Source organism: Penicillium cosmopolitanum (genome assembly GCF_028827165.1).
Source record: "Penicillium cosmopolitanum strain IBT 29677 chromosome Unknown utg000003l:1.0-3747932.0:1.0-3751027.0, whole genome shotgun sequence".
Classification (NCBI taxonomy): Eukaryota; Fungi; Ascomycota; class Eurotiomycetes; order Eurotiales; family Aspergillaceae; genus Penicillium; species Penicillium cosmopolitanum.
The window spans coordinates 3,326,896-3,352,886 of NW_026622673.1; the positions used below are offsets into that span (position 1 = coordinate 3,326,896).

General features: G+C 48.8%; 11 protein-coding genes across 11 annotated transcripts; 6 read left to right on the forward strand and 5 right to left on the reverse strand.

Annotated features, from left to right (window-relative positions):
- Positions 1-249: 249 nt before the first annotated feature.
- Positions 250-3,447, forward strand: N7509_001274 (mRNA transport regulator MTR10; the record flags this gene model as incomplete). Its single annotated transcript, XM_056625911.1, has 5 exons — positions 250-375; positions 450-542; positions 638-2,708; positions 2,766-3,296; positions 3,359-3,447. 5 exons carry the CDS (start codon positions 250-252, stop codon positions 3,445-3,447), a joined length of 2,910 nt encoding a protein of 969 aa, XP_056494493.1.
- Positions 3,448-4,770: 1,323 nt separating this feature from the next.
- N7509_001275 (uncharacterized protein) lies at positions 4,771-5,365 on the reverse strand (the record flags this gene model as incomplete). The annotated part of the gene is made up of 2 exons (XM_056625912.1): positions 4,771-4,881; positions 4,952-5,365. 2 exons carry the CDS (start codon positions 5,363-5,365, stop codon positions 4,771-4,773), a joined length of 525 nt encoding a protein of 174 aa, XP_056494494.1.
- Positions 5,366-6,610: 1,245 nt separating this feature from the next.
- N7509_001276 (putative C2H2 finger domain protein) lies at positions 6,611-9,099 on the forward strand (the record flags this gene model as incomplete). The annotated part of the gene is made up of 2 exons (XM_056625913.1): positions 6,611-6,776; positions 6,842-9,099. 2 exons carry the CDS (start codon positions 6,611-6,613, stop codon positions 9,097-9,099), a joined length of 2,424 nt encoding a protein of 807 aa, XP_056494495.1.
- A 473-nt stretch (positions 9,100-9,572) lies between these two features.
- N7509_001277 (uncharacterized protein) lies at positions 9,573-10,250 on the forward strand (the record flags this gene model as incomplete). Its single annotated transcript, XM_056625914.1, has 3 exons — positions 9,573-9,744; positions 9,844-9,984; positions 10,132-10,250. The coding sequence occupies 3 exons, from the start codon at positions 9,573-9,575 to the stop codon at positions 10,248-10,250; spliced, it is 432 nt and encodes a 143-aa protein (XP_056494496.1).
- A 467-nt stretch (positions 10,251-10,717) lies between these two features.
- Positions 10,718-11,269, reverse strand: N7509_001278 (uncharacterized protein; the record flags this gene model as incomplete). The annotated part of the gene is made up of 1 exon (XM_056625915.1): positions 10,718-11,269. The coding sequence occupies one exon, from the start codon at positions 11,267-11,269 to the stop codon at positions 10,718-10,720; it is 552 nt and encodes a 183-aa protein (XP_056494497.1).
- Positions 11,270-11,912: 643 nt separating this feature from the next.
- On the reverse strand, positions 11,913-13,512 carry N7509_001279 (CFEM domain-containing protein; the record flags this gene model as incomplete). Its single annotated transcript, XM_056625916.1, has 8 exons — positions 11,913-12,235; positions 12,298-12,365; positions 12,424-12,806; positions 12,860-12,927; positions 12,987-13,023; positions 13,074-13,246; positions 13,310-13,445; positions 13,498-13,512. 8 exons carry the CDS (start codon positions 13,510-13,512, stop codon positions 11,913-11,915), a joined length of 1,203 nt encoding a protein of 400 aa, XP_056494498.1.
- A 1,213-nt stretch (positions 13,513-14,725) lies between these two features.
- Positions 14,726-16,670, forward strand: N7509_001280 (cytochrome P450; the record flags this gene model as incomplete). Its single annotated transcript, XM_056625917.1, has 8 exons — positions 14,726-14,957; positions 15,013-15,104; positions 15,181-15,214; positions 15,277-15,475; positions 15,526-15,912; positions 15,970-16,381; positions 16,434-16,469; positions 16,524-16,670. The coding sequence occupies 8 exons, from the start codon at positions 14,726-14,728 to the stop codon at positions 16,668-16,670; spliced, it is 1,539 nt and encodes a 512-aa protein (XP_056494499.1).
- A 1,463-nt stretch (positions 16,671-18,133) lies between these two features.
- N7509_001281 (uncharacterized protein) lies at positions 18,134-18,571 on the forward strand (the record flags this gene model as incomplete). The annotated part of the gene is made up of 1 exon (XM_056625918.1): positions 18,134-18,571. One exon carries the CDS (start codon positions 18,134-18,136, stop codon positions 18,569-18,571), a length of 438 nt encoding a protein of 145 aa, XP_056494500.1.
- Positions 18,572-20,201: 1,630 nt separating this feature from the next.
- On the forward strand, positions 20,202-20,540 carry N7509_001282 (uncharacterized protein; the record flags this gene model as incomplete). The annotated part of the gene is made up of 1 exon (XM_056625919.1): positions 20,202-20,540. One exon carries the CDS (start codon positions 20,202-20,204, stop codon positions 20,538-20,540), a length of 339 nt encoding a protein of 112 aa, XP_056494501.1.
- A 383-nt stretch (positions 20,541-20,923) lies between these two features.
- Positions 20,924-22,099, reverse strand: N7509_001283 (nuclear transport factor 2 family protein; the record flags this gene model as incomplete). Its single annotated transcript, XM_056625920.1, has 1 exon — positions 20,924-22,099. The coding sequence occupies one exon, from the start codon at positions 22,097-22,099 to the stop codon at positions 20,924-20,926; it is 1,176 nt and encodes a 391-aa protein (XP_056494502.1).
- A 626-nt stretch (positions 22,100-22,725) lies between these two features.
- On the reverse strand, positions 22,726-25,019 carry N7509_001284 (amino acid transporter; the record flags this gene model as incomplete). Its single annotated transcript, XM_056625921.1, has 9 exons — positions 22,726-23,035; positions 23,097-23,352; positions 23,420-23,731; positions 23,795-23,888; positions 23,944-24,206; positions 24,260-24,355; positions 24,413-24,584; positions 24,646-24,713; positions 24,767-25,019. The coding sequence occupies 9 exons, from the start codon at positions 25,017-25,019 to the stop codon at positions 22,726-22,728; spliced, it is 1,824 nt and encodes a 607-aa protein (XP_056494503.1).
- Positions 25,020-25,991: the final 972 nt, after the last annotated feature.

Genomic DNA, 25,991 nt, shown 5'->3' on the forward strand with positions numbered 1-25,991 from the left:
TGATGCCTCGCCGCCTTGGGTGTTTATGCCTGGATTTCCAGGCCCTCAGGCATCAAGGTTACACATCACGGGCACCACCAAACATCCCACCTTCCTCTCTCTCTTTGCGATTTGATTCTCCTTCGACCACCCTTTCACCTCTCCCTTCTTTTCTTTTTTTTCTAAGGTCTGGGCTTACAATTATCACTGACTGTCTGATATACGCCCACGCCCCTCCTTTTCCTCCCTCCTCCCCCCCTTCCCTCCATCATGGCCGACAAGGAAAGTGGGCAGGCATTTGCCCCGGTCCTAGCGGCCGTCGCGACTATGCAAGGGAATGTGCCTAGGTCCGAGAAGACCCAAGCCCACGAATTCCTAGAGAAGTTCCAGAAATCGGTATGTCCAATCTCAAAGTCAATCATTCAACCATCATATCTTCCCCCCTCAATGCTAACCTTAACGCGTCGCAGATCGAGGCCTGGCAAACAACCCACTCTCTATTACAGTCGCCCGATGTTCCCGTCGAAGCTAAGTTGTTCGCCGCAACGACATTGAAAGGAAAGGTGAGACAAGTGAACGGAAGAAAAGAACCGGGGACAAAAACTATGACATTGTCGATAAAGACCCTAGCTATGCGCGGGGCTAACTCAGAACCTAGATCGTCTTTGACCTCGACCAACTTCCCCCCGATGCCGTCGTTGCCCTCCGAGATTCCGTCCTCAACCTACTGGTGGCTTTTGCTTCCGGCCCACGCCCAATTCAGACTCAGCTATGTGTATGTTTGGCAAGCTTGGCGATCCAGATGCTCGCATGGAAGGATGTCCTGGCAACTGTGGGCGCAGCATTGGGCAACAGTGCGGGGGACTGTGTGTTGGAGTTTTTGAAGATTCTGCCGGAAGAAGTGACCGAGGGTCGCAAGATCAATCTCAGCGAGGATGATCTCATTCAAAGGACTAAGGAATTACTGGAAGATAATGCCGAACAGGTGATGCAGTTGTTGATCGGGTATTCCCAGTCTTCGCCAACGGCCGCCACAAACCCGCGTCTGCTCGATTGCATCACTTCATGGCTGCGCGAGATCCCTGCTTCCCAGGTTGTCGAGTCGCCTCTCATGGATGTCATTTTGAAAGCATTGGATAATGACGTGTCTTTCGATGCTGGCGTCGACTGCATGTGCACTCTCTACCGTGACACCCGCGATGTCAACGAATCGCTTCCCGTAATTCAGGCCCTGTACCCCCGCCTCATGGCCCTGCGACCGAAGATTGCTGAGAATGCCGAGGCGGAGGATCTCGAGGCGTTCAAGGGTATCACGAGGATGTTTGCTGAGGCTGGTGAAGCTTGGGCGGTTCTTATTGCGCGCCTTCCGGGCGAGTTCCGCGGCTTGGTCGAGGCGGTTCTGGAGTGCGCTGCGCGTGATTGGGAGCGCGATGCTATTTCTTTGACCTTTATCTTTTGGTATGAGTTGAAGCAGTACATCACGCTTGAGCGTTATCCCGAAGCCAGAGTCAGCCTACAAGATATCTTCTCCCAGCTGGTGGACATCATGGTGAAGCATCTCGAGTTCCCCAAGCCAGAGGATGATGAAACCGATCTATTTGCCGGTGATCGTGAGCAAGAAGAAAAGTTCCGCCAGTTCCGTCATCAAATGGGGGATGTTCTGAAGGACTGCTGTGCCGTCGTTGGCGTGCCCGACTGCCTGGGCAAGATCTACCAGCTCATTCAAGAATGGGTGGCCAATTATGCTTCGCAAGCCAGCGACAACCACGTTCCTCATTGGCAGGCGCTGGAAGCACCACTTTTTGGCCTGCGGGCTATGGGCCGTATGGTGGATCCCGAGGAAAACACCGTGTTGGGCCAGCTGGTTCCCTTGATCGTGCAGATTCCCAACCAGGAGAAGATCCGATTCCAGGCTATCATGGCCCTTGCTCGTTACACCGAGTGGACAGCATTGCACCCCGAGACCCTTGAGGCTCAGCTCAACTACGTTATATCCGGATTCAACCACACTTCGCCCGAGGTCATCCAGGCCTCGGCACTGGCATTCAAGTTCCTGGGCACAGATTGCCAAAAGCTTCTTGGTGGCCACATCAACCAGCTCCACACATTCTTCGAGTCGGTGCTGGACAAGCTCAAGCCTACCAGTCAAGAAGAGGTTACCGAGGGCGTCGCTGCCGTCGTCTCCGTCCAGCCTCGCGAGAAGATCTATGAGTCGTTCAAGATGTTCTGTGACCCAATTATGGCTCGGATCATGAACCTTGCCAACAATGCACAGGATGAAGAAGGCCAACGTGCGGTTGCGGATCACTTGCAGCTGATCACTATCTTTGTGCAGGTGGTGACGCCAATCTGTGCCCCCGGTGAGGAGAACCCTGCCGTGAAGTACTGCGGCGAAATCCTCCCCATCATGACTACGATCGTTATGAACTTTACCTCCTCTACCCCTATTTTGGAACGCGTTTGCCGATGCTGGCGCTACATGGTTATCTCTTACCGCACCGCCATGATTCCGCTATTGCCTACTCTTGCCCAAAGTATCGCCGGTGGCTTTGAGGCGTCTCGCGAGGGATGCTTCTTGTGGGCCACCGATGCCGTGGTGCGCGAGTTCTCTGATGGTGCCGAGTTTGTAGACCCAGCAACAAGCAATGCTGTCTACCAGTTCTACGAGCAACAAGCGGTTGCCTTCCTCCGAATTATGAACGACCTGCCACCAGAGAATCTTCCTGACGGTAAGCTTACCCCCCATGTCTCTTCCTGATAGACATAAGCTAACCTATCCCCGCTAGTTATTGAGGATTTCTTCCGACTGTCCTCCGACGCCGTCCGCTACTACCCCAAAATGTATATTGGCTCAAGTCTTGCCGTGCCCACCTTCTCCGCGGCTCTCAGTGCCCTCACTCTCCAGCAGACGGACCCTCTTATCGCCACACTTCACTATTACCGGGACCTCTTCGGCTTCGCCTTTGAGAAGCCAATGGTTTCTGGATTCACCAGCCCCGAGGGTGAACCCTACCAAACTCCACCAGAGGTTATGGAGGCCGTCAAAAATCTCGTTCTCTCCCACGGCGAGCTGCTCTCTCAGCGCGTTCTGACAGGCATGATGTTCACATTCCCTGGCGACTGTTTCCCCGATGCGTCAGGCATCATGATGACCATGTTCCAACTCCTCCCTCAAGAGACAGGTGCCTGGTTACAGACTACACTGCAGATGTTGCCACCTGGTTCCATGAAGGGAGGTGAAGCCGAGCGCCTGCTTAAGAGTATCGCCGATAAAGTGCAATCTGGCGAGACCCGCAAGATCCGCGTTCTCCTTCAGGGTGAGTTTCTTTGTCCCTCGCTCACGTATAGGAAGGATATATGTTTAACTAACATTCTTTAGACTTCACCAACTCCTACCGCCGCCGCAATGTTGCACCCCGTGACGGACTGGGCCGTCTCGAGGCAACCCGCTTCCGATTCAGCGGATGAGGATGAACCCTCTGTATATTTTTCTTCTCTTCTTCCTTTCTCCTCCTTTGTGTTTTAGGGAGTCGTTTCGCCTCGTCGCATCCCGTCACGTCTCGTCTTGTCTCGTCTCGCCCGGGGACAAAACCAAAAAAAGGAACCCACCCCCCCTTCCTCCGAGCATTTGCACATCAGGTGTTATGTTATTCCCACTTTCCTCTTTCTCTAACGCGCCATGTATGTATGATGGCAACGAATTCCGGTGGTCTAGTGATGATGATTTATGATCCGACGCCGACGCGCAGTACCCAGCCGGCTGTTGGCTGCCAGTGAGATCGATTGGATTGGATTGGTCATGACTGGATTGGGTCCGGTCTGATCTGACCTGATCTGATCGGGTTTCATCAAGCTCGGGACTAGTCTGGTCTGGTCTGGTCTGGCTCGGCGCGACTTCCCAGGTGCGGGATATCTCGAGAATCGAATCCAATCCCTATTATTGTCTAGTCACGCACTACGCACCGTGATGATAGGTAGAGAATATTATGACGTGAATCGTCAATGTTTATGTGAATATTTCTGTGGGCTTGTTTGACTGCCTTCATAATACTAGTAGGCAATTTAAACCGGTGAATGTATCTGGTAGATCCAAGTTGGCCACGGCTTGACGTGGCTGAAGGTTTGATATACAGTTGTCCAGGTCATTCCCCCGCTCTAACAAAAACTACTACACTTAACATCCAATATCGAAATCACGCTTCGTAAATCGTCCAAGTATACCAAATACCATCTATACAAAACCAAGAATTCCAACTGGCATATATACAACCCCTCCACCTCAAACAAAGACAAACGCACTCCTCTTCTGGATACTCAAATCCCTCAAAAAACAGGCATAATCACACGGTCCTGATAATCAATATTCCCCTCCAAACTCTCAATCCTCTCCCCACACGTCCCAAAAACCCGATCCCAAATCCTAGTCTGTTTCCCATAATTCATACTCTTCCTCCACCCCTTCCGATGATGCAAATCATGATCCTCAATAACAAGATCCATCCCAAACCACCTCAAAACCTCCGCACAAGGATTCGGAACCGTAGCATGAATCCGTAGCCCGCTATGTCCCGCAACTTCCGCAAACAGTACATATAATTGACAAACATGCCATTCGTAGAAGCCCATCGGGAAGCGTAGGCCGTATTTCATTGTTAGCCAGGCTAGTAGTGGGATGCCCGCGATGTCGAAGAATTCTTGGATCGAGTCGGCGTAGATGGTTAAGAGGGGGGTTTGGATGTTTGGTTAGATGGTGCGTTCGGTGGTATTTCCATAATGGTGAGATGTCGTGCATTAGTCGGTGATACCAGTAGAACCAGAAGTCGACTGCAATGCTGTATAGTGATATTTCGAAGAAAAGTCGGACTGGATGTTGAAGGAGTGATAGGAGGGGATTTGAAAGATCTTCCGTGCCCGTATTGTTATATGTGAGCCAAGTCGTAAAAACGGGTCTCAGGAACCCGGCCAAAAATACTGATAAGAGCGTTTTGCCAACCCCCACGTCTGGAACCCCATCACGGGCGTGTTTATCACCATCAAGATACCCGTATTGATGCCCCAATTCGCGCATCGAGCGTAATTGGCGGAATGCGAAGAATCGAGATGCTTGGTAGTAGAATATAAATGCTATTATTGGGTGGAACGGGGTATTGGTGAAGTGTAGCCAGAGTTGGTGTATGGCTAGTGGGATGCTGGCGTGGATTAGGATCCAGCGGTGTGATTGCCAGTCTGGGAGATGGGGGAGTTTGTCGGTTTTTGCGTGGACGGGGATCGGGCGGGTTAGGTCTTCGTGGAAGACGTTGGCGTGGTTGAGGATTTTGTGGGGGATGCCCCATTGGGTTTTGTCTGTTCGCCAGGTTGATTTCATTGAGTCTTTTGGGTTGCTCATTTTGGCGGTTGTGGTGGGTTGGTACCCTGTGGCCAGCCTGGATGTATACTAGTAGTATAGTGGAAGGCAAAGGCACTAGCCCGTGGGGTAGAGGTAGAGGGGTCATCTTTATACTAAGTATTAACTAAACTCTGTTCTGAATATGAAAATTGGGGTCTGGCACGCTGACGTGGGTCAGAGAGACCTCGGTTCATGTGTATGGGAGTGGCTCGTTTTTGAGGTTCTTCAGGCTGATGGTCGACAGGGCTGACAGTGATCCTATTGGTCATTCGCAGAGGTTACTGTTTATGAATTAGACCGAGATCTCAATTTGGGGATGATCTACTCTGTTCATGCCGAATCTGCGGATCGTTGAGCATGCAAGTAACCTTAAGTGGGCAGTAGATCTGACATTAGAGGTCAGCAATGATAGTAGTAGCATCCTAATCCCCAGGTGGACTTTATATAGACATTTTAAGTACCAGTTACTGGGTCGCTAGGAGTCTATCGATACTCGTACAAGTATTCCTGCAAATGTCAGCTCTTCTTATAGTAAAGATCGACGTTGCAGCCCTTATTTGCCTGATTATTCAGGTGTCTACATGCACTGCTAAGGTTGTGACTGGCAGATGCCAGATGTGTTGAATATGGGTAGGTATTTACTCGTAGAAAAGATGAAATCTAAGTTTAGTATTATTTAGATAGTTTCTAGTATTGAAGTCTTGATCTTTCAAGTTGGCCGTATCAGTAATTTGCAGTATTATACTAGTATAATCTTGGAAGTGCCCATGGTCTTACTATATATATCTAGGTATGCGCTGTCCAGTGCTATCCTCGTATCACTGACAGCCACTGGCACTGGCATACGCCTGCCAGTGGGCAACTTGTATACACTGAGATCATTATTAGTAGTGTCTTAAATAATCCCAATAGTAACTGAATATACTAAATACCACAATACTACTAGTATCCCCTATTCCCCATCTAATAATAATACCAAGCATACTACTGTCTCCCCAGACTCGGCAACCCCACCTGCGCGTCTCCGCACTCCCCGGAGAACTTTGTTCCTCGCGCTCACACCTCACTCCTCCACCTCCATTTCACCTTCACCTTCACATCCAGCACTCACGTCTCAACTTCCAAGGCAGTTAGTGCTGGTCAGAAAATATATACAGGGATCCACTGTCGGCTGTCTTCCACTCTCCCGACTCTACTCTCCTCCCATCACTGTCCTGATCACCGGGCATCCGGCTATGGCACCCAATGGTGCTGTCCACAGTTAACCCAGACCTCATGGAGGACGATCAACCCTCCAAGCGGCGCCGTCGCAGCCGTCGCGCCCCCTCAGATCGCAAGTTTGAGTGCACTCATGAAGGCTGTGGCAAGAGTTACTCGCGCGCCGAACATCTCTACCGGCACCAGCTCAACCGTACGTTCGCAAAGCTCCCTCCTCTCCGCCTCCGCCTCTCCCCTCTTCACTGCTGACCATCCCAGACACACCCAAGCAGATCTTCCGCTGCGATTTCCCCAACTGCTATCGCTCTTTCGTCCGACAAGACCTCTGCGTTCGTCATCGCGAGCGCCACACCACCCGCGGCTCCCAACTGCAAAAGCGCGACTCCTTCGCCGATTCCCACGATGAGCCTTCCAAAGCCCTCATCTCGACCTCCTCCCCCTCCTCCCCCTCAATGACCCCCGCAGATTACTCTTTCATGACCGAGCCACCCACCACAACCTCCAAATCCCCGCCAACATCCACCTCCTACCCGCTCTCCACGGGCATCGATACAACCGGCATCCCGGTCTCGGGATACACAGATTTCCCCGGCGTCATCAGCCAGCCAGACACAATGCTCGAATTTGAGTCCATGTCAAACTCATACCCGATCTTCGGCGGCGAGACCTACAACCGCTCACCTTTCGCCATGGCAGATGACTTCGCAGCGTGGCTATTCAGTGAACCAATGGCGCCGCTCGGCTACGGCATGATGCCCTTCGTTCAAAACCAGCACCAAAACCAATTCTACGTCAACGAACCCAACTACAATAATTTCTGCACCGTCATCCCACAGCATCCAATGAGCGTGACGTCGATTTTAGACTCCAATTCATTACCCGCCATCATCTCCGAGGAAAAACGGCAGGAATTACTCCACCTCATGGCAACCCGCTTCAACGAAGCAGCCTACTCCGCCGACACAAAGCGCAAAGACGCCCTAATGGACGGTGACCTCAACAGCGACCGACACGTCCTCAGCCTACGAATGATGCAAGCCTACATCGGATCATACTGGTACCACTTCCACGCGCAAATGCCAATCCTGCACCAGCCAACCTTCGCCGCGGACCGTACGCCCAATTTACTCTTACTAGTGGTTATGGCGATCGGGGCTGCGTCGTTAGATAAGAACCACGGCCAAGCGACGACAGAAACGGCGGCTGAATTGGCAAGTTTCATCGCGTGGCATTTACGATGGGAAATATTTATGGATGCGGATTTCCGTCCTCCCGCGAGACTTTGGGTCTTTCAAGCCCTTCTTTTATTGGAGGTTTTTGAAAAGACGTTCTCGACGCGCGCTCTTCATGAACGTGCGCATATTCACCATGATACTACGCTTACGCTTATGAGACGTGGTAGTTCGCTTATCGGTCGTGCTTCGTTTGATTCGCCAGATACGAAGGAGGAAGATGAATCGTGGGCTCATTGGATTAAAGCCGAGGCCACGCGACGAGTGGCTTTTGCTGCATTTGTCCTCGACTCAACCCATGCGACTATGTTCGGACATTCGGCTAAAATGGTTGCGCATGAGTTGAGACTTCCACTTCCTTGTGACGAGGCACTTTGGGCCGCGACTAGTGCTGCGGAGGTCGCTAGGGTTCAATCTAGTTTACAGTCTCATGGTGTGAGGCCGGTTATGTTTCTTGATGGACTTAAGCGGACGTTGAATGGTCAACCTGTGCGGACGAATTCGTTCGGCCGGATTATTCTCATGGCTGGACTTTTGAGTGTGAGCTGGCATTTGAATCAGAGAGATTTACAGGTTAGTTCGCTAGGCGTCGGACAGACACTCGGTGGCCGAGACAAATGGCGAACATCACTTCTACGAGCCTTTGATAATTGGCGTCGGGATTTCGACGAGGCGCTTGGTCCGTCGACTTCGACTGAATCCGAGACTCGGGATGTGTTGCATGGTCTTGCGCATATGGGGTCTCATGTGGATATTGTTGATCTTCAGATCTTTGCCGGCGCGGGTCGATTAATGGGTCGATCTATTACGGCGCGCGATTATAGCACTGCTCGTGAGAAGACGGAGCGTTGGGCTACGAAGGCTTCAGCCCGTGATGCTACCTTTTACGCATTGAAGTTCCTACACGCTTGTTTCTCGGTGTCGAGTCCCGATCCCGCGCTACGGTCGGCGGAGTATAATGCTCGGGACGATTATTTACTTAATCGGCCGTGGGTGATGTATTTTGCTGCGTTGGTGGTGTGGACGTATGGGTTTGCGTTGGATGGGCCATTACGTCCGCCGCCGGTGTTGGTGACTCCGCTTGATTGTCGGGATGATATGCAGACTTTCTTGGCGAGGTTTGGGTCTGTTCGAGAACCGAATGATTTGGAGGGGATGGAGGGGAGGAATCGGTGTTTGGGACTGTTGATGATTCTGCGGGATTCGTTTTCGAGGCCGCGGTGGGAATTGCTGGGGGAGGCGGCGGCGCTGCTGGACAGCTGCATTGCGAAGTTGAGGTCTTAGTATATATGAATGAGTATAGTAATTAAATAAGTACCCTAGTTTTACTGTGATTATCTATAGATTATCTATAGTATCCCATCTACGCTAGTCTGGCTGGCTGTGGGCTGCATTGTATACGCTAGTTGTTGCCCGCGCAACGGGCGATCGTCTTCCTCTCGCCCAAATCCACCATCCACACCACTCTCATCCTCACTCATTCACCCCAATCCCCCATTCCAATCTCCAATTCGACAGCAGCTTACCTTACTCCCGAATTTACCGTTACATTCATCCCATCATGGTGAGTGCCAGTGTTGACGCATTGCCTCTTCGGCTGACTTTCCCCGCCCCCAACACCAACTGAACCAGTTAACCTTCATCCCTGGATTGCCCTTCCTTTGCCCCTCGCACCACAACACAACACAACCTTCACCTCTACTCCTACCCTCAACTCTACTCTACTCACACACACACACACACACCTGCATCACATCATGGCTAACAGAAACGAGGCCTCCACAAACTACAAAGAGGCTTTCTCCCTCTTCGACCGCCGCGGTACCGGTCTCGTCGCTAAGGACCTCCTCGGTGACCTCCTGCGCGCTTGCGGCCAGAATCCCACTAAGGCTGAGATTGGCGATTTGGAAGAATCTATCGGTGGTGACTGTACGTTTTGCTCTATCAGCACTGCCCTGCCCTGCCCTGCAATGCAACGCGAACGAGACGGCGAACGGAACCATTACTAACGTGTTATTCTACTCACAGTCGACTTCGACTCCTTCCTGAAAGTCCTCAACCGACCCGGCGGCTTCCGTGATCCCGGCGAACCGGAGGAATACTGTGAGGGTTTCAAGGTGTTTGATAAGGAGTTGACTGGTGAGATTGGTCAGGGACAGTTGAAATATAGTGAGTTACACGTGTCTGAAAGCGGGCTGCGCTGCGCTGCACTGCGCTTCGCTGTTATGGGGATGCAGAAGCAAAGCACCGCGAAGCAAAGCAAATCAAAGCAGTCTATGAAGAATCTCTAAACTAACACCTATTTCTTCCCCCCAGTCCTGACAAACCTCGGCGAACCCCTCACCGAAGCGGAATTCGAGGAACTGGCCAAGGCTACGAATATGGGCGAGAAGGTCCAGTATGAGGATCTTGTTAAGACTATTCTGGCTAACTAGGCTGGCTGGCTGCACTAGCCTAGCCTAGTCATGCGAGTTTTACCGTCTGATCTGATCGATACCCTGACTTTGCCTTGCGCCGCGCCGCGCCGCGCCGTGCTGCACTCCGCCTCGCCTCGCCTCGCTCCGCTCCGCTCCGCTGCGCTGCACTCTTCTCTTCTCTGTGCCTACGCTTTTACCACACCACATTGTTTCCCTTTACTGTTCCTTTACTATTTCCCTTTCACGAGTTACGCATGGATATGGATTGTTTTCTTTTTGGGCGTCTCTCTGATCATGAACATTTTCGATCTGCCCCGGTTGTTTTGATCTGGTCTTGTCTTATCCTGTATTGATAAATGCCAATGCGCTGTGATGCGATGCGATTCGAATAAGATCGGATTTTTATTACTAGATTCTCGGGTATATCTACCTATATCCTGTATCCCGAGCCATACTCGTAGTACCCTAGGTATAGCCATGTATATCTACTCCCCCCAAACCCTCCACTCCATCTCCCCAACACCCCCACTCTTCTCCCCCATCTCCCCCGTCTCAACAACAGCTCCAGGCAAAATATAAACAGCCGGCGGCCTCTCCTCCTCCGCGTTCTCCGCTTCACCTTCACCTTCGTCTCCTTCAATCTCCACCTTCGCCTTGCTGGCTGTATCCCGGCCCCAATGCACTTTATCAAGATAATACCCCACAACAACCCGACACCGTCCACATCGTAATAGGATACGTTTCTCAATTCCGTCTTCGCGGCGTATTAGTGTTGCGCGGCGGTCGGGGATTGTTGTTGAGAGGAGGACGGTTGTGTGTTTCGTTGTTGTGGAGGGATCGGTTTCTTGGGGGACGTCTTGGGAGAGTTTTGATTCTAGGGGCAGGATTATGGCTTTGTCTTTGCTTTCGCCTGTTCGGCGGGGGAGGGTGTTTAGGGTGCGTGTTGTTGCTAGTAAGAGGTGGTTGCAGAAGCGGCAGTGTTGGGTGAGGATTTTGTGGCGGGGGATGTCGGTGGTGGTGGTGGGTGAGTCGGACATTGTGGTGGGTAGATTGGATTTAGAGGTAGGGCGAGTGATATGGGATGGAAGGGAATATATTCCAGGTTTGAGAGGGTTCAATGTCGAGCTCGTTGGTGGTGTTGGAGCTTGTTGAGGTTGAGATTGAGGTTTGAGCTTCGAGCTTTGCGCTTGGGTGTGGTGTTGCGCTGTGGAGGCGGAGGCGGAGTGGTGAGGATGGGATGGGCCGAGCCTGGGGATTCAGGTTTATTCGTCTGTGGTATTGCGCAGGAGCCGAATAGCGTCCTGCTTGTTGCAAGTGAGGAATTGGGGTGGAGGTGAGTTAAAGATTTGGTGATTGGTGGGGAGTTTAGGGTTGAGAGCGGTGACTCCGAGTCTTTTTACATTTTACATGCGATATCATTTCGTCTACTACAGGTATTCTTTTCTTCAAGGATCCATATGTGATATTCCTAGGAAATTACAAAACTTACATCGCTCAAAGAGAGACTAGTCATTTCTACACATACAATGTCCACTTCTTATGAAGAATCATCCGATCAAAGACCCATGGTATCTCCGGCCAACCTGATGCGTCAAAAATCATTCTGTACTCATGGGTCTCTACTAGTAAATAGCAATTATTCCATTTATTTTCTTCATTCATATTAAAGCCCAATTGATATTAAATCGCAGAGCTCCGCTCATTCTTTTTCAAGTATGTGTCAACATTCACCAGCTCCACCAAATCGGAATCTTGACGAGATAGAGGCTCCTGACTAGAGGATGCCTTGATATTCCCCCCAATTGAGAGAATTTTGGGGCAGGTAGGACGCTGTAGCCCCTGATTTCCATCAGAGATTTCTGATTCGACCTGATGCGAGTTTTGAATGCCAAAACAGGTATAGAGGAAGCGATTAAACAACCGGCGAATTGCCGGCATGCTGACACAGATAACTGCTGTGTAGCTTTCGATGAGTGACCAATATGCAACTGGTACATAATCATCTGTGGCCATACATCAGCAAGTTTGATCATCTTAATCTCCAGCCTTGAAGGATATCTCATACAGGTTGCATTGGTTGTATGGGCAAATGTCACCACTGACTTGAGGCGAATGATGCTTACAATGGTGATGCTGAAATTGTCCAAATTTTGTCAGTAGTCAATTCGCCCAGCTGGTAAAGTTGACTCACAAAAATCCCGTGCAAAACATAAGCATGACTAAAAGCTTCTTCATTGGCCTAAGGTTCAGCTTCATGATCTCATGGAGAGGTAAGGCCATGACTGTCACATCGAGAACGATATTGATCACTGCGCACGCAATCCCAAAGCTATTGAAATCGAGACAATTACCCGTGGTCTCACCTGTCCAGGAGGTCCAAATGTAAGACACAGGTAAACAGTTGAAACAAACTCCGAAGAAAAAGGCGAAGAGAAAAGCGACCACTATTCCCATCACGATGTATATCGCATTTCGAAGGCCGAAATTCGGGAAAATATTGAGATAGAGATTGAGGAAGGCCATCTTGATAGAGGTAATGGCGCCAACATAGAGCATCTCGACAATCCAATTGTACTAGAGATAATTGTGAGTTTTCGTAAGAAGTGTTAGATGCTACGTGGACGGACCTTCAGGATAAGGGTAATATTTGAGAAAGATATTGTCCAGATATCTCGTCCGTAACCGGCATCAATCACTTGATTCGAAAAATTAGTACCTGGAAGTAATGTTCATCGACAACTGCGGAATACTCACTGAAAAATTCCAGTATACCCATCCCACAACTAAAAAGCTACGAGAGTCAACAGAAGCCATCATGATTGCTTGCGGATAAGTTCTTACTAGTCCAAATATCACAAAAATGTCTTCTAGACCAAAATGTTTGCGGAACTCTAGACTTCGAATAATGGTTGCAACAATTGCTAACCCCCCAAACACCGAATTTGTGATGGTGATGACATTGGCCTTGTTGCGGATTGGGCTATGGCACATGGTACTCGTAGTGTTTGCCGTAGCTTAGTTGATAGATCAGCAAAGTTGATCATGTTTTCCCGGTCCTAAAATGAGTGGTATCATACTTAGACTATCCTTGACGGTGCAGGTCATTTGCACACAAGCTGTCAAATTGGCTTGCAGCGAGGCATCTGCGCAGATACAAGTGGTATTGGTCAAAGTGCAGAGCGAATCTTCGATTCCAATAGCCATGCACTCTAGCTAAAGTAGAATATTAGCACAATTCAAAGCCAGGGACTAGAATTAATCTCACTGCGCAGGATGGCATATCTGATGCTTTAGCTATTGCTGCCCAAAGCAGCACGATGGGAACAATTGTCCCCTTTCTGTGGCATCGCATGTTTATTGTCGCTAGATGTAAGTAGTCATCGCCGTAAGGAAGAGAAGAGAAATCTGCCCACTACTGGTACATATTCGTGCGGGCAACACCCATGGATCCACGGACGACGCCAGGATCACGTACTAATCAATCATGCATTTTGGTCTTTTGGCCCCATCTTAGCCTGACAGGGATATGTCCGCCCTAATATTGTTGTCTCGGTCATTCTTTGCGCCTTGGATGAACCTTCAAGCTATGTACTCGACCAAAACACTCATACATATCGATTATACGATTTGGATTTCACAAGACTGTTCCTTATCAAGTTTTGGGCGTATGAAGCGTGCCATTTTTGCCGTTTATTTCCATGAAATTTCGCAAGACTCGCCACTCAAGACACTAGCCCCCACTAAGTAGGGGCCGACTCAGCCAAGCGTTCCTGGCCTCTCAGTAAAAGCGAACCGGCTAAATTAATGCAGAAGAACCATGTAGCCCAGCCTAAATGGTGTGTTTCAGGGGTCAGACTTAACCTGTCATGGCGTTTTATCTTGATACTAGTACTCCGTACCCGGGGGGGGGATAGCTGAGTCTATATGTGGCCCCCGTCCCACTACAGGGCACCCATACCGGAAGCACACGTACACAGCCTCAAACTTTGTTCGCACATCGATCCTTAGCCACGAGGTTTTCTTCCCAGAAACGGCAATAAATGGCTATTTCCAATTGGGTATCAAAAATAGGCAGCGATCTGTATATGGTGTCAGTATAAGAGATAAAAGGACAAGAGAGGTCAACAGGCATCACGCTCAAGATCTGGTTGCAGAGAGTGTGGTAATGTGGCACTACGTGTAAAAGGGCAATGTTGGGATACTCTAATTAATTCTGGTTACTGAAATATTACAGCGGATAGCCAATAACAACGCGCTATTACGTATACACTAGTAATCGCGCTAATTGTGCTTCCTGGGGCCGGATGAGGGGATAACGATACTCGCTTGGATACAAAGGATGATCCAATTCAATCAGAGCCAATAGATTACTACGAATGCGCACATCGAGTGTGGGCCCACTTATAAAAGATACTCGTACTCGGGTCAAACCTGACATGGGTTGAAAACTCTCTGTCCTCCAGTCTATTATCTACCAGTTGTTCGGATTCACGATGGGAAATTTCGAAATATTCGACTGGAAACTAACATTCTACGACCTGCTGTATGGCCTCGGCCTTTTGCTTGTTACCTATTGGACTGGATGGATTGTTTATACGCGGGTGTTCCACCCACTCGCCCGATTTCCAGGTCCATTCTGGGCCTCTGTGTCACGAGCCTGGATCGTGCGCTCCATGATTCGCGGCAATCCCCACGAAACCCAAAGGTTGCTGCATGCACGGTATGGTACGATATTATCTACCTAATTCAAGCTTGTGCTCTTTTAAGCGTTGTTTACCAGGCCATGTTGTGCGAATTGCCCCAAATGAGCTTTCGATAAGCGACCCCGAGGCCATCAAAATCATTTATGGGGTGAATTCAGGCTTTATAAAGGTCAGCGAATAAGAAGAGAAAAGAGGAGAAAAGAAATGCCGTTGGATTCAAGAAAGGAAACTGACTTTTTCGGTAGAGCGATTTCTATCTGGCTTTTCGCGCACCCTATAGTGAGATATTTCTTCAGGAGTATGAGAATTGTTGACCAGAACTAAGATAACTTGCTCAATAGCCCGATATCCAGATCATTTTACATCAACAGATGAAAAAGTCCATGCTCAGCGGCGCCGCATCGTGAATGGTGTGTATACTATGCAGAGCATTCTTCAGTCAGAGCCCTACGTCAATAAATGCACGGAAGTTTTACTACAGCAACTTGAAGATGTTGTAGACGCCAAAGCTTCCATTGACCTGCTCGAGTGGACACGAATGTTAGAAATACTATTAAGTTTATTATTATCGATATCTAACAGCAGAGTAGGTACGCTTACGATGTTATTGGCGAGCTTTACTTTAGCAAAATGTTCGGTCTAATGAAAGCAAGAGGCGACCATCTTGGGATAATGAAGTCCACTGATACAATGATCCCCGCCATGGCAATCTCAGCTGTCATGCCATCATACCTCCGATCCTTTTTCATGTTTGTTGGGGTGTTATTTGCCGAGACCCGCAAGGCCCTGTCTGCCTTGAATGACCTAGCGACCGCAGCGGACTCTGCTGTTCAGAGTCATGTTCAAGCCTCGAGCTCTGATGACAGTGTGATTCGCCGTACTGACATTATATCGAAAGTATTTAACATTCATCGAGATCAAGGTGAGAAGGTTGATTTCCAGATCGATGATGTGAAGCTTGAGGCCTTCGGAGGATAGTGAGTTTGATTTATACCCGGAGCAAGAATCGAGAATTGGAACTAAAAGCTTTTTAGTTTTGCTGGGAGCGATACAACAGCAATTCACCTGTCCACGACTTTATACTATATCTTGAAGAACCCGGGAGTCTACGCAGCCCTCAACAACGAGATTGCTCAGGCCACACAGCGTGGCGAATTGAGCTTTCCGCATATATCGTACCACGAAGCGAGCAAACTGCCTTATTTGAGCGCGTGTATTAAGGAGGGCGCTCGTTTCCATCCTAGTGTGGCACTTACAATGCCTCGAAAAGTACCATCAAATGGTCGCAGTATTTCGGGGCAGTGGATTCCTGGCGGAGTCCGTGTGGGAATTAATCCGACTGTCGTGCAACTTGACAAAACAGTCTTTGGAGACGATGCGGAGGAATACAACCCGGATCGATGGCTGAAGCCAGATGCTGATAAGATGAATAAATACATTCTCCAGGTAAGTTAGTCCAACTAAAGCTTAAAGCGTGTGTTGACCGTCTTGGTTACAGTTTGGAGCTGGGTCAAGAATGTGCATGGGAAAGAATGTAAGTGCAATTACTCTGCCATAAAGTCAAGGCTCCATGTTGACCGTTGATCAGATATCGCTGTGCGAACTTTATAAGGTCATCCCAGAGCTGCTTCGTTCGTACCGCCTTGAATTATCAAGCCCAGAGAAGGATCTAGAGACCAGCGGGTTTTGGTTCTACAAGCCAGAGCCCATGTACATCCGCGTCTATCGAAAGTAGTGAAGATGGCATGTTAAATCGTCTGGGAAAACCAACTGACCACTCTGACTTAGGGGGGCCAATTTCTTACACTCATCGGCTCGTGATTCTCAATTGTTGATCCCAATTTTATTTATGATCCGCACGCACATGTGGAACCATGTTATAGCACGTCCCTACAGTCATGACTGCATCTCTTCACTTTTGTGAGAAGCTCAATAAGCTATATGCTCAGCCGCCAGGGAAGCATCCTTATTAGGCAAATAGTATGGACAGTCTTGGGTACCCATTTGGAATCTCCACCATGGGAGATAATCTCAAATTCGTAGAATTTACTAATAGCAAGGCCTCTTGTAATAGTAATAAGTAATGTTCTTTCACGTCAGCTAAATTTCATCCCCTACGCTTGTCATTTAAGATAAGTTATTTTATGTGTTGTACTAGAACTATAGAATAATGGCGATTTGAGATCAAGATCAAGCTAGTAAATAGATCAATGTATATACTAGATACTGGAACCTTTAGAAGAATGGGTTGCGATTAAAGGTCCCGACGTCATCAAGTTGACTCTAACAAAAAGGAATGATGAAGAGACTTCTATACGCTCAGACACTTAGCTCCAGTGCGATTTACCCCCTTCCCCTATTTACACAGCCGACCAAAGTCCCTGAAGCTATTATGCCTCTATAGAGAACTACAACGGCACTGGAGCATAACTATTACGTCCTCCGTGCTTTGTGCAGAGTTCTGCTGGCGGAATTTTTCACGCGTAGGCTCAATATTGCGTCTACCCGGCTTGGAAAGTCCTACAGTCTTACCGGCATATTACTTCGAGCAAAACTTCCGATCGACGGTCGGGATTGTTGATAATCACGCTACCTAACCATATTCAGTCAATGGTCGCCGGCCTTTACTAGTGTTGTAGCAATTTATCCCAAGGTTGCTTTCACCCCAGGGCTGATGTTTAATTTTCTTGTTTCGAGCTTGTATAATATTTAGTTCAATGCCCCGTGGCGCTTCCTGATCCTAACCGAGCAGTTAGAAACAGAGACAGAACTTGAAACTTTTTAACAATACTTATTGTTGGTACTGATAATGAGAAAGCCGAGAGCAATAACCTTATAATAAGCGGCAATTCCGGCCGCAATTTCCTTATCTCGGAACGACGCTTGGGATTTCCGAGTAGGGCGTGCAAAGGGGTCTTTGCTTAGATCTCGCGTGGCTTATGTCCCACCCCCGATAAGCTCCCCCGCAAGTGCCCCCAACTTGGAGGCCCTCATCCCCGGAACACGCCGTCAGCTCGCTTCCCCGCACAGACGCCACACGTTGCATCGCTTGCCCAAGCGCTGGAAATCGCCAGGCCATAGAACGTAAGATTTCTCTTAGCTTGCTCATCATTCTGCTAGGTTAGTGGTGCTAATGTCTTCACAAACGACTAGTGCGAGCTTCTTGCCGGCAGGCAGGACCGGTCATGCTTGTGTGCAATGCCGACAGAGGTGCGTGTCCTTAATGCAGGAACAGCTTTATCGTTCGCTCATATCTTCCATAGGAAGCAAAAATGTGGAGGCTTCACCTATGGAATCAAGTGTCGACCATGCACCACTCGCAAAGTCAAATGTAGCTTCGATGAAGAGGTCAAGGACCCACGACACTACCCATATCTCCGTCTACGATCGTCTAAGTCACCCCCTATTCGACGAGAAGGAACCTTTGCGCGGAATGAGACTGAAGATACCGGCATGATGGCCCGGACATCGTTGTCCCTGAGCCCCCTGCAAAGTGACCCCATATCCACATCATTACCAACGGCGGTTGTCAATGAGACGGCTTCCTCAAATGATGACGGTCTGCTGCAACAAGTGGAAATGTTGAAATCACGGCAAGTGTTCCTTGTGACGATCTTCGATCATATTGCTAATTGATATTCTAGTCTCGCTGAGCTAGAGAAACGCTTTACTAATACCCAACACGACCGTTCTGACAGCATGAACACCCCGCGGTCTCTTGCTGCCGCATCACTTCGAAGGCCCTCGGAACCTTCTCAACCACAAGGATTTTATCGGTCGCCTCCTTCAAATTACATCAACGTGGGATCTTTCTCAAATTCGGATACCCACAGCTTGTGTAGTCCGCAAGCTCCCGCTACCACCGATGGACCCTTGAAAACTCTCAATAACTTCCAAGAGGAAGAAACTGTTGAGGTCGAAACGCATGATCCTATCACGAGATCGAACATAACGGAAGGAGAGGCATATGTATTGCTGAGACTGCAGGTATCCCAATCATTCTGGCTACAAAGAATGAGGCTTACCGTGACAGTTATTTCTCGAGCTGTCATCCAAATGCGCCATTCCTCGATATCGGCTTCGATTCGGATGTTGAAAGACTACGTTCTGACAGTACGCTGCTTTTCCTTACCATACTATCCATCGGCGCGCGCTTCTGGAGTGCCTCGTCTAAGTATTAAGTTTTCCACGGCGAGTATAAGCTTTGACTAATGCAGTGCAGGTCCGCATGCTGGTTACATCCCCGATATGCCGACATAGTTCGACTTCTTGATGCGGAGCTGATGCGAGTCACATTGCGACCCCGACCGGATGATCAGAAACTAGAGACCGTTCAAGCACTTCTACTCTGCGCACACTGGATGCCATTCGATGTCTCCGACACGGGGAAACGATTCAGATCTAGGTTTTCCGAAATGGGTGCATGGCAATGTCTGGGGTTAGCCATTAGATGGGCCACGTCTCTTGCCCTGGAGCGAAGCTGCTATTTGAGCTTTCAGCAACCACAGACCGCAACCCGGTTAGACGTACGGCGCTTTCGGACAATGTTATATCTTGTCGAGAGTGATCATTAGTAAGGAACTCGGCAGATGAATTTTGTACTTTGCTAATTTCTCTCTAGTCTCGCATTATCTGCCCGAAGACCATCCTACCTCAATCCCACTCCGCTGAAAGAAGTGCTCGAGAATTTCCTCCGTGCCGAATTTGTCCAGACCACAGACATCCGGCTAGCATCGCTATTCAAAGTAGCCTGTGGTGCCCACTCCACTGGGTGCCGACCATCGACCATCGAAAGTGTTGAGGCGTTTGACAAAGATGTGGAATTAATCGAGCGACAATTCCTGTCGAGCCTAGGGAACAGATCAATAGACGCTCTCAGTCAACATTTTCCGTTCACCTCGCTTCGATGGTATCGGCTTTCATACGTTTGTGCATTCCTTGACGCTACCGATATAACTCAACGAACAGGGGAAGCCTTGACTTGGGCAATTGATTGGGCTAGTCAGATTCTATTTCACCTCTCAAGACCCCGATATACGAGGGCTGATAGTGGCACACCGGAAAATATTCAGCTGGAGCCTGATTCGAGTGTCATTGACGTGATGTCTTTTGCGATTGATCATTATTTCGTGGTAATTGCCTACGCCTCCTTCGTGCTGGTCAACAGTTGGCTTAGTAACTTGATGGACTGTGAGTGACTCCCTAAATGCGAACGGTAAAGAATAATGACTGATAGACCTACGCAGTCAACCTCCGACCACATATCATGCGAACGGATGGTGCTCTTAGCGAAACAGCTTCGACATCTCTCCTCTTCCGCCTTGTTGATGTCGCAGCTCGTACCCTGGAAGCGGCCAGTCCTTCCGAAGGCCATCTGGCCCGCCGATATGTCCCTCTGCTTCGGGGAATGGCGGGTATAATCTCCTCCAGCGAAACGCAGATCCACAGTTCCAATTGTGATAATATGAGCATGGCGACGGGCACCCTGGATCCATCCGAACAATTGCAAAGCAATTTGGGAGGAGACTTGTGGGAAATGTGGCAACAAGCGGGGCTAGAACCAGTTATCTGGCCGGGGCCCCTGGATGGTGTTTACAACGCATGATAATGGGAATGTACGAATAGTTTGAACCTTCTGTATAGCATATCGGCGGTGCTGGCCGCCAGATTCTTCCATATAGGGCAAATAGATATCGGTGTGGGGACTATGGAATGCGGGGAAGCGGTCATAGTCCGATATCTCCGAGTCGTATCGGGGAAGCCGATGGGCTATCACTGGGGCCCACGAGGTGTTTGGCTCGGTTCCTAAAAACACGGCCACTGGAGAATAGAATACAGAGACGAAGATAAGGAGCCTGCTCAAAGGCGAATACGTCATCACAGAATTGAGAGGAGGTCAATGAATATCTGGCCTATCTATACATAGGTAACCATCTAAATCGAGGACAATAACCCTGGCAATAAAAATTTGGTACATAGTACAACCTCTTACTTTCTTCCAGCCTCAACCATCTCACCAAGCTTGAGCTGCGTCAGAATTGAGAGCTCATCATACACGTTCCACTCATCAACGATCTTTCCGTTGCGATAGTGATAATGAGTCATGCCCATGACCTGCAAACGCCGTCCAGTAGGCTTTCCGAGCTCACTAAGGATACCGAATCCCAGATGGTGACCCTCCATTATCCAACGTACGGCAACCTTGACGCCTCCCTCTTCGCACGGGGTGGATAAAATATGCTGAGGCATATAGGCCGCATCGGGGATAGAGCCAACAAGGCCAAGGTGCTGGTGCAAGACAGCCGCAGGACCGTACAGCTCACTCATCTTGGGGCCGTGATACTGCGTATTTGGAGCATAGACCTTCTCGATACGTCCAAACATGCGGCAGTTGAATACATCATGTAACCACTCCAAAGTCTCCTTTTCAATCTCATTGTTGGCGATCGAAGTGTCGCATTTTGTTTCCGGAGGCTGCTGTCCAAGGATACGGCGATTCTCGCCAATATCGATGTTCTCGAGACCCTTGTCGAAGAGGGCCTTCGCAGCGTCATATGCGAAAGTGTGCGGGTCGAGTCCGAGTTGCTTGATGATTGCCATGTTATCGGCCACAACCCACTCGCGGTAGATCTTGTTGCGATAAATCATGCAGTCTGCAATGGTGCGCGAGACAAATGTCTTGCCGGTTGCGGGGCCAAAGTGACCGTACTGAGTGTGTCGACCGGCTCCAGTGACCAGGTGGGAGGTGTAGAATCCTTCCTTGTCGTCGCCATTCCAGAGGACTTGTGTTGCCATGCCGCGGCGCTCGGGCAGGGAGACTAGTCGTTGAATGGTATCGCGAACGACGGACTCGCGATCATAAACTGTGCCCATCGTTCCATACAGCACGCAGTTGTGAGTATAGTGAGTGTAGATAAGACCGATATCTCGCTCGTCCCAAATGCGATGCGTGCAACGGACGATGTAGTCGACGATATCGGTGTAGATGTCGTCGAAGCCTTCCATGGAATGGGCGCGTGCTCGCTTGGTGGGTGCAAGATCGGGATAGTCATGACGCTCTACTTGGAGAGCGGAAGAGGTTTCCTTGGATTGCTTGGATTGAGAATCTTGATGGAAGCCATTGTTAAGGGCAGACTCGCCCTCTGCGATGGTGGATGGAGCCATGGTGATAGTATAGAGTCGTGTTGGATGTGAGGGAGATCGTATTTTGGAAGCAAGATCCGGTGCCTCTTTATGATCATCAAGACGAAACGAGGCATTTTGCGAATGTGGGGTAAATATTGATCGTCTGATAGTGTAGGGCGTGTTTATTCAATGCAACTCTGGTACATCGGGTTCGCCGTCGGTGATATCGGCGACGCCCGGGAAACCCGAAGGCTTGAGCGCGTCGCACTAGTCTTTGATCAGAATGTCTACCTATGTGTTAGATTGAAGGATGACATACCGATCATTATTTGTGAACTTTTATCGGGCAAAAGCTATGGCCCGAAAAATTAAATCATGCCCTCAGGGCCGGGCATAATAACTACCCAGTAGCAACTATTAACTATGGATTCCTTGTTTGGACATCGATTTAAAAAAGATATAACCTTTCGAATCTGAAACCCCATAGTGGATTATGTATCAGTAGCAGATCCCAGACAATGCAAAGGTACAAATTTTGAATCCGAATTCGTATTAATGTGATTGAAAACTGCATAATCTCGTTCGAACATGAGTTATATGAAGCCGTTTCATACTGAGATCATTCCTTGCCGAGTCGTTCCTTACCAAATTATTTCCGCAGTATACTACACATGAGAAGTATCCCTGGTGTTAAGAGAGTCATTCTTTGTGCCATATGCGAACGAGGCACTATCATCTGAGGATGTCTCGGCACTCTTGAACTGAACTTGAATCTCCTCTTCTATAGGCGCAACAGCACGGCCAGCTGCATCATGCGTAGCATCCCATTCGGCAAGTTTCTCGTTGGGAACCTTTCTGAGCTGATTGCTTTGAGCTCCATCATCCAAATGGATGAGTTCCTGTCGCAATTTGTAGCCCTGCCATTTCGGAAGTAAGAAGGCCCACAACCAGTAATAAGCGCCACATGCAAGAAGACTATATTGTCTTATTAGCAAAGAAGATCTCAATAGTTCGCGCCAAATTTTTGTCGATTGACTTACATTCCGATGCCGACCACGGCATATGTTGCATACCAAAAGCTGACATCTCCAGCATACTGACCTCCCGACGGGGATACCAGGGCATGACTAGAAGGTATAACTGAACGAGAATATTGAAAAATATAACAATATTCCAGGCTTTGAACTCGGGCTCAGGAAGATTTGCCTTCTTTCGGCGCCAGCGCACAACGTAGATACCAAGAGCCATTGCCAGGTTAAAGACAGCATCGGGAATGGTGCGTAAATCATTGACTAGTATAAAGTTAGTTTTGTCCGGGCGCATGATTGGGTTTGAAGACGTATTGCAGCCAAAACATACCGAATGTGAAAGCGTCTCCAGCAGGGACTGCTAGAATCATCAGTGCAGTCAAAGACCAAATGACAGCATATGGGCCTAGGGTAGTGCCGAAGGGCTTAGTTGAAACCCAAAACCAAGTCCAAGGTAGAACGCCCTGCCGGCCACATTCTCTCAGCCGCCGAGAGAGGCCAATTATCACAGCGATCATATTGCCGAATGAGGCCAGGGCGATGAGGAAGTTGAGGCCACGAACTGCGCCACTATCACCAAACACCTTTGAAAAGAACAAGCTAGCAGTCGTCAAATCAGAGTTTTCTAGCTCTTCCTTCGGGACTAATAAACCAATTTTCGATTAGTGACACGAGCTAAGTGAAGAAAGGACAGCCTAGCACTTACCAGCAGCAAAGAATGCGATATTTGCAAACATGTACAGAACATAAACTGTTGTAAGAGCAGCCGTTGCGTATCTCTTGAGAGACCTGACGGGATTCTTTTAATCATGTTAGCTCTTACTAAAAAGTCTCAAGACCTCCTAGTGATCATACCTTGACTTCATTTGCAACATTGAAGGCATTGTTGTACCCACCATATGAAAAGATGATTCGATACAAGGCGGTGGTAAAGCCATACGCTGTAGCTGTAGAGCTCCCTGAAAACGGATCTTGAAAATTTGCTGTTGGGTTCTCAACCCTGGTATTTCCTCCCAAGACAACAAAACCGGTGACGATGATGAAGAGGATGGTGCAAATTTTGACAATTCCGACCGCATTCGAGAACCAGTAGGCGTATTTTGTGTTGAAAACCAGTGCTAATCCATGTTAGTACGCGGGTCAGCGAATTTAAAGAATGAGAGAAACACACTCAAGGTAGCAAGGCTGTAGCAGGCTAATGCCGTGCCTTTGATCTGCCAATTAGTGCCGGTGTGTCCGGAAATGGCGATTAGATACTTGGCCATTACTATTAGAATTACTAATTAGTGACAGGACTCAGGCCGGTAAAAACAGATCGTCTTACCTGTGGCATTGGCACTTCCGAATGAAAGGATGACACTTTGGACCGCAAAGGTAGTCGGGAAGAGCCATCTTGGTATTGGGTACGCTTGTTCCAGGAATACAACTTCCGACCCGGATCGACTAGGAAAGTACGCTGTAAATTCGAGATAGACGGCCCCCAAGGTCAAGCAGAGCTAGTAAAAGAAACGGAATCTTCTTAGTCGGCGCTCCTTTCGGTTGATGTATGAAACGTACCAGATAACCCAAAGTCCACCAAATCAGACTGACACCGATTGAGCCTGTTCCGGACAGGATCGATGATGCTGGGTCATGTTAGTCGACATGGGGGCAGATGGAATGTTTGTGTCACACGAACGTGTTGAATAGATACCAGCGCCAATCATCATTGTGATATTCAGCAATGTGATTGTCACTGGGCCGACAGAGTACCCCAGCGGTGACTGGCTTTCGATTGGAGCACCAGAAGCGTCTTGATATGTGGGCGGCGCATTGTTGCCTCCTCTTTCGCTGATATACTGGCCTGCAGTGGTTGAGACATGCTCAACTTGCCCTCCAGTCACATTTCCATCCCCCGATGGCCGTTTACTAAAAGGTTGTCGCCAGGCCATCGCAGTTAAGGATCATGAGACCGTGCAAAGTAGCGTAGTCCAGTCAAGCCGAGGCTATGTGTGACTAGCAATTGGCAAAGACGGAGGGATTAGGCAAATTGGAATCTTCCAAGGCTCCAAGGCTGGAAGAGTTGTCAGTCCCACTAGTAAATAGAATCAAAGATGGTCGCACCATAACCTGGGAACTAAGGTTGTATATCACTTTGCAGGCACCGAAGAGATTATATTGCCGACTTGCCGCATGTCCATTTATGCATTCCTTCCGATCGTAGTTCAATCGCGTTTTTCTAATTTGATTCGTTTTCTTGGCATTATTACATATTTATCATCTCATTCAGTACATACGCCTTGCCCAAATTTAAAACGGAGGTTTTCTAACGAACAACCATTCCATCATTGGAGGGGCTGATGGTACAACCACGACATTGGAATGAGCGGGACCGATTGGCCAGGCTCATAATCAAAGTCACGTAGGGAGTAACTACGGATAAATAGGAAATAGGTTCTGTCGTCTAGAGCTGTGTCTAAAAATCGCGCTGAGAGAAAAGCCGTTGTGAAGTTCTTTCGCTACAAATGTGGAGGCGATGGCGCAATGCTGGATTGCTCATTGCTAAGTCAGGTTCTTGAGAGGGCACAATGATTTTTAAACACGTCCACCCCGACAAGACTTTCTACCCGAGCTAGATCCTGTGATTGTATTGCCTTGAATGATATGTGTTATACTATTGGTGCATATGAGCTACAGATGTGCGTAAAACCAAGAAGGGGAAGATAAAAGCTGCTCTGCATTTGAAACTTGTGACAAAGGTACATGCGCCAAGTGGGCTAGGCGTCAAAAATGTCATTTGTAGCAATAATGGTGTATTATTGGTGATAACTTGCGCTCACCCTTCTGCGGAGGATTTTGGACTCTTTTATTATGCCAGTGGTCGCTCGGAAATGCCCAGACGACGATTAAACTTTATAAAGCGA